The sequence below is a fragment of the Petromyzon marinus genome, chromosome 83 (genome assembly GCF_048934315.1).
Source record: "Petromyzon marinus isolate PM22_M1 ecotype Great Lakes invasive population chromosome 83, UKy_Petmar_22M1.pri1.0, whole genome shotgun sequence".
Lineage (NCBI taxonomy): Eukaryota > Metazoa > Chordata > Hyperoartia > Petromyzontiformes > Petromyzontidae > Petromyzon > Petromyzon marinus.
The window spans coordinates 984,783-994,676 of record NC_133748.1 but is presented as its reverse complement, the minus strand read 5'-3'; the positions used below and the strand labels follow the sequence as shown (position 1 = coordinate 994,676).

At 54.4% G+C, this 9,894-nt stretch overlaps 1 protein-coding gene across 1 annotated transcript; it reads right to left on the bottom strand.

Moving 5' to 3' along the window:
* Positions 1-805: 805 nt before the first annotated feature.
* LOC116936816 (uncharacterized) lies at positions 806-9,518 on the bottom strand. The gene is made up of 4 exons (XM_032943968.2): positions 9,411-9,518; positions 8,306-8,377; positions 2,328-2,457; positions 806-1,606 (listed from the first exon to the last, which is right to left on the bottom strand). The coding sequence occupies exons 1-4, from the start codon at positions 9,414-9,416 to the stop codon at positions 1,581-1,583; spliced, it is 234 nt and encodes a 77-aa protein (XP_032799859.1). The 5' UTR covers positions 9,417-9,518; the 3' UTR covers positions 806-1,580.
* Between the last annotated feature and the right edge of the window lie 376 nt (positions 9,519-9,894).

Below are 9,894 nucleotides of genomic sequence, written 5' to 3'. Positions count from 1 at the left end.
ACCCACTCACCTACCCACTCACCCACCCACTCACCCACCCACCCACTTACCCACCTACCCACTCACCCACTCATTCACTCACTCACCCACCCACCCACCCACTCACCCACCTACCCACTCACTCACTCACCCACTCACCCACCCACCCACTCACCCACCCACTCACCCACCCACCCACCCACTCACCCACCCACCCACCCACCCACTCACCCACCCATTCACACACCCACCCACTCACCCACCCACCCACTCACCCACTCACCCACCCACCCACTCACTCACTCACCCACCCACCCACTCACTCACCCACCCACTCACCCACCCACTCACCCACTCACCCACCCACTCACCCACCCACCCACTCACTCGCCCACCCACCCACTCACTCGCCCACCCACCCACCCACTCGCCCACCCACTCACCCACTCGCCCACCCACCCACCCACTCACCCACTCACTCACCCACCCACCCACTCACTCTCCCACTCACCCACTCACTCACCCACTCACTCACCCACCCACCCACTCACCCACTCACCCACCCACTCAAACATCCACCCACCCACCCACTCACCCACTCAAACATCCACCCACCCACCCACTCACCCACCCACTCACCCACTCACTCACCCACCCACCCACTCACCCACCTACCAACTCACTCACTCACCCACTCACCCACCCACCCACTCACCCACCCACTCACCCACCCACTCACTCACTCACCCACTCACTCACCCACTCACTCACCCACCCACTCACTCACCCACCCACACGAACCAAACACGCAGACGTCCACCGCGGATGGAGTTGCCAATTCCACGTTTATTTTGAACACACACACAGAGACACAGAGACACACAGAGACACACTCGCAGAGAACCGGCTAGTTGCAGATCGTTTGGCAGCAGGAAGGAGGCGATGGCGCGGCCTGCAGCAACTACTTTGCGATTAGTTTTGATTCCGTGCGTTGCCTCTGTGAGCTAGAGGGGCGTGGTCACGCTGTTTCGTCACGCCCACAGCAGCGCGTAATTGTGGGGGGGCGTGGCCCTCGCTCGTACCGCCCCCTAGTGGATGGAGGTCAGACTGGTACGGCAGCCACGTGGGCTACTCTCCACTCGCGCATCTCGGGATTTACTAAAGCCGCTAAACATACAGAGTGGGTGGGTGTGTGGGTGGGTGCGTGGGTGGGTGGGTGAGTGAGTGGGTGGGTGCGTGGGTGGGTGCGTGGGTGGGTGGGTGCGTGGGTGGGTGCGTGGGTGGGTGAGTGAGTGGGTGGGTGAGTGGGTGGGTGAGTGGGTGAGTGGGTGGGTGAGTGGGTGAGTGGGTGGGTGAGTGGGTGAGTGAGTGGGTGGGTGAGTGGGTGAGTGGGTGAGTGAATGAGTGGGTGAGTGGATGGGTGGGTGGGTTGGTGAGTGAGTGAGTGCGTGGGTGGGTGAGTGGGTGGGTGGGTGGGTGAGTGGGTGGGTGAGTGGGTGAGTGGGTGGGTGAGTGGGTGAGTGGGTGAGTGAATGAGTGGGTGAGTGGATGGGTGGGTGGGTTGGTGAGTGAGTGAGTGCGTGGGTGGATGAGGAAGTTCTTTACTTCTTCAGAAAGTTCAGGAATTCTGAAAAACAGACGTTATCATCATCAGCTACAACATCATCAGCTGCAGTATCATCATCATCAGCTAAAGTATAATTAGCTGCAACATCATCAGCTATAGTACCATCATCAGCCATCAAATATGCACTGTGAATGGGTGGGTGAGTAAGTGGAGGAGTGAATGAGTGAGTGGGTGAATGAGTGGGTGAGTGAGTGAGTGGGTGGGTGAGTGAGTGGGTGAGTGAGTGAGTGAGTGGGTGAGTGAGTGAGTGGGTTGGTGAGTGAGTGGGTGAGTGAGTGAGTGGGTGAGTGAGTGACTGAGTGGGTGAGTGAGTGGGTGAGTGGGTGGGTGAGTGGGTGAGTGAGTGAGTGAGTGTGTGAGTGAGTGGGTGAGTGAGTGGGTGAGTGAGTGAGTGGGTGAGTGAGTGAGTGTGTGAGTGAGTGAGTGGGTGAGTGAGTGTGTGAGTGAGTGAGTGGGTGAGTGAGTGAGTGAGTGGGTGAGTGAGTGGGTGAGTGAGTGGGTGAGTGAGCGGGTGAGTGAGTGAGTGGGTGAGTGAGCGGGTGAGTGAGTGAGTGAGTGAGTGGGTGAGTGGGTGAGTGAGTGAGTGGATGAGTGAGTGGGTGGATGACTGAGTGGTTGAGTGAGTGAGTGTGTGAGTGAGCAGGTGAGTGAGTGAGTGGGTGAGTGGGTGAGTGAGTGAGTGAGTGGATGAGTGAGTGGGTGGATGAGTGAGTTTGTGAACCTCCGTAGTTGACGTTTCCATCGTTCACTTTCCCTGGCGAGGAAATGAACTTCTGCAGGAGGCTGCTGTCGATGTTGAGGGAGGCGAGGATGCCCTTGATGGTCTCCACGCTGAGGAAACCAGAGCCGTCCTGTAGGGAGACCAGACAGAGACCCATCGACTCATCACCACACAGAAACCCATAGACTCACCACCATCACACAGAGACCCATAGACTCATCACCACACACAGAGACCCATAGACTCACCACCACCACACAGAGACCCATAGACTCATCATCACACAGAGACCCATAGACTCACCATCACCACACAGAGACCCATAGACTCATCATCACACAGAGACCCATAGACTCACCACCACACAAAGAATCATAGACTCACCACCACACAGAGACCCATAGACTCACCACCACCACACAGAGACCCATAGACTCATCACCACACAGAGACCCATAGACTCATCACCACACACAGAGACCCATAGACTCACCACCACCACACAGAGACCCATAGACTCATCACCACACACAGAGACCCATAGACTCATCACCACCACACAGAGACCCATAGACTCATCACCACACAGAGACCCATAGACTCACCACCACCACACAGAGACCCATAGACTCACCACCACACACAGAGACCCATAGACTCATCACCACCACACAGAGACCCATAGACTCATCACCACACACAGAGACCCATAGACTCATCACCACACACAGAGACCCATAGACTCATCACTACACACAGAGACCCATAGACTCACCATCACCACACAGAGACCCATAGACTCACCACCATCACACAGAGACCCATAGACTCATCACCACACACAGAGACCCATAGACTCACCACCACCACACAGAGACCCATAGACTCATCATCACACAGAGACCCATAGACTCACCATCACCACACAGAGACCCATAGACTCATCATCACACAGAGACCCATAGACTCACCACCACACAAAGAATCATAGACTCACCACCACACAGAGACCCATAGACTCACCACCACCACACAGAGACCCATAGACTCATCACCACACAGAGACCCATAGACTCATCACCACACACAGAGACCCATAGACTCACCACCACCACACAGAGACCCATAGACTCATCACCACACACAGAGACCCATAGACTCATCACCACCACACAGAGACCCATAGACTCATCACCACACAGAGACCCATAGACTCACCACCACCACACAGAGACCCATAGACTCACCACCACACACAGAGACCCATAGACTCATCACCACCACACAGAGACCCATAGACTCATCACCACACACAGAGACCCATAGACTCATCACCACACACAGAGACCCATAGACTCATCACTACACACAGAGACCCATAGACTCACCACCACCACACAGAGACCCATAGACTCATCACCACACAGAGACCCATAGACTCATCACCACCACACAGAGACCCATAGACTCAACACCACACGGAGACCAATAGACTCACCACAGACACAGAGACCCATAGACTCACCACCACACAGAGACCCATAGACTCACCACCACACAGAGACCCATAGACTCATCACCACCACACAGAGACCCATAGACACCACCACACAGAGACCCATAGACTCACCACCACACAGAGACCCATAGACTCACCACCACCACCACACAGAGACCCATAGACTCACCACAGACACAGAGACCCATAGACTCACCACCACACAGAGACCCATAGACTCACCACCACACAGAGACCCATAGACTCATCACCACCACACAAAGACCCATAGACTCATCACCACCACACAGAGACCCATAGACTCATCACCACCACACAGAGACCCACAGACTCACCACCACCACACAGAGACCCATAGGCTCATCACCACCACACAAAGACCCATAGACTCATCACCACCACACAGAGACCCATAGACTCATCACCACCACACAGAGACCCATAGACTCACCACCACACAGAGACCCATAGACTCACCATCACACAGAGACCCATAGACTCATCACCACACAGAGACCCATAGACTCATCACCACACAGAGACCCATAGACTCACCACCACACAGAGACCCATAGACTCACCACCACACAGAGACCCATAGACTCACCACCACACAGAGACCCATAGACTCATCACCACACAGAGACCCATAGACTCATCACCACACAGAGACCCATAGACTCACCACCACACAGAGACCCATAGACTCACCACCACACAGAGACCCATAGACTCATCATCACACAGAGACCCATAGACTCATCACCACACAGAGACCCATAGACTCACCACCACACAGAGACCCATAAACTCATCACCACCACACAGAGACCCATAGACTCATCACCACCACACAGACCCATAGACTCATCACCACACAGAGACCCATAGACTCACCACACAGAGGCCCATAGACTCACCACCACACAGAGACCCATAGACTCACCACCATACAGAGACTCATAGACTCACCACCACACAGAGCCCCATAGACTCATCACCACCACACAGAGACCCATAGACTCACCACCACACAGAGACCCATAGACTCATCACCACACACAGACCCATAGACTCATCATGACCACACAGAGACCCATAGACTCATCATGACCACACAGAGACCCATAGACTCATCACCACACACAGACACCCATAGACTCACCACCACACAGAGACCCATAGACTCATCATCACACAGAGACCCATAGACTCATCACCACCACACAGAGACCCATAGACTCATCACCACACACAGAGACCCATAGACTCACCACCACACAGAGACCCATAGACTAACCACCACACAGAGACTCATAGATTATTCACCACACAGAGACCCCATAGACTCACCATCACACAGAGACCCATAAACTCACCACCACACAGAGACCCATAGACTCACCAGCACACAGAGACCCATAGACTCATCATCACACACAGACCCATAGACTCATCACCACACAGAGACCCATAGACTCACCACCACACAGAGACCCATAGACTCACCACCACACAGAGACCCATAGACTCATCATCACACACAGACCCATAGACTCATCATCACACACAGACCCATAGACTCACCACCACACAGAGACCCATAGACTCACCACCACACAGAGACCCATAGACTCACCACCACACAGAGACCCATAGACTCATCATCACACACAGACCCATAGACTCACCACCCCACAGAGACCCATAGACTCACCACCACACAGAGACCCATAGACTCACCACCACACAGAGACCCATAGACTCACCACCATACAGAGACCCATAGACTCACCACCACACAGAGACCCATAGACTCACCACCACACAGAGACCCATAGACTCACCACCACACAGAGACCCATAGACTCACCACCACACAGAGACGCATAGACTCACCACCACACAGAGACTCATAGATTCATCACCACACAGAGACCCATAGACTCACCACCACACAGAGACCCATAGACTCATCACCACACACAGACCCATAGACTCACCACCACACAAAGACCCATAGACTCATCACCACCACACAGAGACCCATAGACTCATCACCACACAGAGACCCATAGACTCACCACCACACAGAGACCCATAGACTCATCACCACCACACAGACCCATAGACTCACCACACAGAGGCCCATAGACTCACCACCACACAGAGACCCATAGACTCACCACCATACAGAGACTCATAGACTCACCACCACACAGAGCCCCATAGACTCATCACCACCACACAGAGACCCATAGACTCACCACCACACAGAGACCCATAGACTCACCACCACACAGAGACCCATAGACTCATCACCACACACAGACCCATAGACTCATCATGACCACACAGAGACCCATAGACTCATCATGACCACGCAGAGACCCATAGACTCATCACCACACACAGACACCCATAGACTCACCACCACACAGAGACCCATAGACTCATCATCACACACAGACCCATAGACTCATCATCACACAGAGACCCATAGACTCATCACCACACAGAGACCCATAGACTCACCACCACACAGAGACCCATAGACTCATCACCACACACAGACCCATAGACTCACCACCACACAGAGACCCATAGACTCATCACCACCACACAGAGACCCATAGACTTATCACCACACAGAGACCCATAGACTCATCATCACACAGAGACCCATAGACTCACCACCACACAGAGACCCATAGACTCACCACTACACAGAGACCCATAGACTCATCACCACCACACAGAGACCCATAGACTCACCACCACACAGAGACCCATAGACTCACCACCACACAGAGACACATAGATTCATCACCACACAGAGACCCATAGACTAACCACCACACAGAGACCCATAGACTCATCATCACACAGAGACCCATAGACTCACCACCACACAGAGACCCATAGACTCATCATCACACAGAGACCCATAGACTCACCTCCACACACAGACCCATAGACTCATCACCACACAGAGACCCATAGACTCACCACCACACAGAGACCCATAGATTCACCACCACACAGAGACCCATAGACTCATCACCACACAGAGACCCATAGACTCACCACCACACAGAGACCCATAGACTCACCACCACACAGAGCCCCATAGACTCACCACCACACAGAGACCCATAGACTCACCACCACACAGAGACCCATAGACTCACCATCACACAGAGACCCATAGACTCACCACCACCACACAGAGACCCATAGACTCATCACCACACACAGACCCATAGACTCATCATGACCACACAGAGACCCATAGACTCATCATGACCACGCAGAGACCCATAGACTCATCACCACACACAGACACCCATAGACTCACCACCACACAGAGACCCATAGACTCATCATCACACACAGACCCATAGACTCATCATCACACAGAGACCCATAGACTCATCACCACACAGAGACCCATAGACTCACCACCACACAGAGACCCATAGACTCATCACCACACACAGACCCATAGACTCACCACCACACAGAGACCCATAGACTCATCACCACCACACAGAGACCCATAGACTTATCACCACACAGAGACCCATAGACTCATCATCACACAGAGACCCATAGACTCACCACCACACAGAGACCCATAGACTCACCACTACACAGAGACCCATAGACTCATCACCACCACACAGAGACCCATAGACTCACCACCACACAGAGACCCATAGACTCACCACCACACAGAGACACATAGATTCATCACCACACAGAGACCCATAGACTAACCACCACACAGAGACCCATAGACTCATCATCACACAGAGACCCATAGACTCACCACCACACAGAGACCCATAGACTCATCATCACACAGAGACCCATAGACTCACCTCCACACACAGACCCATAGACTCATCACCACACAGAGACCCATAGACTCACCACCACACAGAGACCCATAGATTCACCACCACACAGAGACCCATAGACTCATCACCACACAGAGACCCATAGACTCACCACCACACAGAGACCCATAGACTCACCACCACACAGAGCCCCATAGACTCACCACCACACAGAGACCCATAGACTCACCACCACACAGAGACCCATAGACTCACCATCACACAGAGACCCATAGACTCACCACCACCACACAGAGACCCATAGACTCACCACCACCACACAGAGACCCATAGACTCACCACCACACAGAGACCCATAGACTCACCACCACACAGAGACCCATAGACTCATCATCACCACACAGAGACCCATAGACTCATCACCACACAGAGACCCATAGACTCACCACCACACAGAGACCCATAGACTCACCACCACCACCACACAGAGACCCACAGACTCACCACCACGTGACCCAGAAGTGGCCGCGATATTAATCAGGTAGACAGGGCAAGGAAATTCCACGTTGCCAAGCCGAGGACAGTCGGCCACGAACCTTGTCCTTGGACTTGAAGAGCGAGGTGAGTTGATCCACGGGTATGGGAAGAGACTTGGCAGCCTTGAAGAGCTGGCGAAGGGGTGGGAGAGTGGATTAGTGGGTGGGTTAGTGGGTGGGTTAGTGGGTGGGTTAGTGGGTGGGTGAGTGGGTGGGTTAGTGGGTGAGTGAGTGGGTGAGTGGGTGGGTGAGTGAGTGGGTGAGTGGGTGAGTGGGGGAGTGAGTGGGTGGGTGAGTGAGTGGGCGAGTGGGTGAGTGGGTGGGTGAGTGGGTGAGTGGGTGAGTGAGTGAGTGGGTGAGTGGGTGAGTGGGTGGGTGGGTGAGTGGGTGAGTGGGTGGGTGGGTGAGTGGGTGGGTGAGTGAGTGGGTGAGTGGGTGGGTGGGTGAGTGGGTGAGTGGGTGGGTGGGTGAGTTGGTGGTTGAGTGGGTGAGTGGCTGGGTGGATGGGTGTGTGGCTGAGTTCACTAATTTGCTCTAACACAGAACCCACTCAATGACACGCTATAAGCTCCCTCTGTATATCCTGAAACAGGCGGTTGGGGCAAGTTCCCCGCTCACGGCCAAACTGATGTCGCCGGGTTCATAGCGCAGTGTGCTAACCGCAGCCCCACCACTCAACCACCCACTCACTCACCCACCCATCCACTCACCCACCCACCCACTCACCCACTCACTCACCCACTCACTCACCCACTCACCCACCCACCCACTCACCCACTCACCCACCCACCCACTCACTCACCCACTCACTCACCCACCCACTCACCCACTCACCCACCCACTCACCCACTAACTCACCCACTCACCCACCGACTCACTCACCACCAACTCACTCACCCCCTCACTCACTCACTCACCCACCCACCCACCTACCCACTCACCCACCCACTCACTCACCCACTCGCCCACTCACTCACCCACCCACCTACTCACCCACCCACCTACTCACCCACCCACCTACTCACCCACCCACCCACCTACTCACCCACCCACCCACTCACCCACCCACCCACCCACTCACCCACCCACCCACCCACTCACCCACCCACCCACTCACCCACCCACCCACCCACTCACCCACCCACCCACTCACTCACTAACTTACATCCATATCTGCTGAGAGTTGAGCTGGGTGTGGAAGCTGCGAAGGTGAGAATGAGAGCTGTGACAATCGACTCACAGCCTCAGTACCTCCATTTATACTCACGGGCGTGTTTACATTCCTCTGTATCCCTCCGCTAAAACCGCACCCCCCGTTGCATCGAGAAAAAAAGTAGTTCCGTGTAAACGCTGGTCCATCCACTCAGTCACCCAACTACTCAGTCACCCACTCACTCAGTCACCCACTCAGTCACCCACCTACTCACTCAGTCACTCACTCACTCAGTCACCTACTCACTCAGTCACCCACTCAGTCACCCACCTACTCACTCAGTCACCCACTCACTCACTTAGTCACCCACTCACTCAGTCACCCACTCAGTCACCCACCTACTCACTCACTCAGTCACCCACTCACTCAGTCACCCACCTACTCACTCAGTCAGTCACCCACCTACTCACTCAGTCAGTCACCCACCTACTCAGTC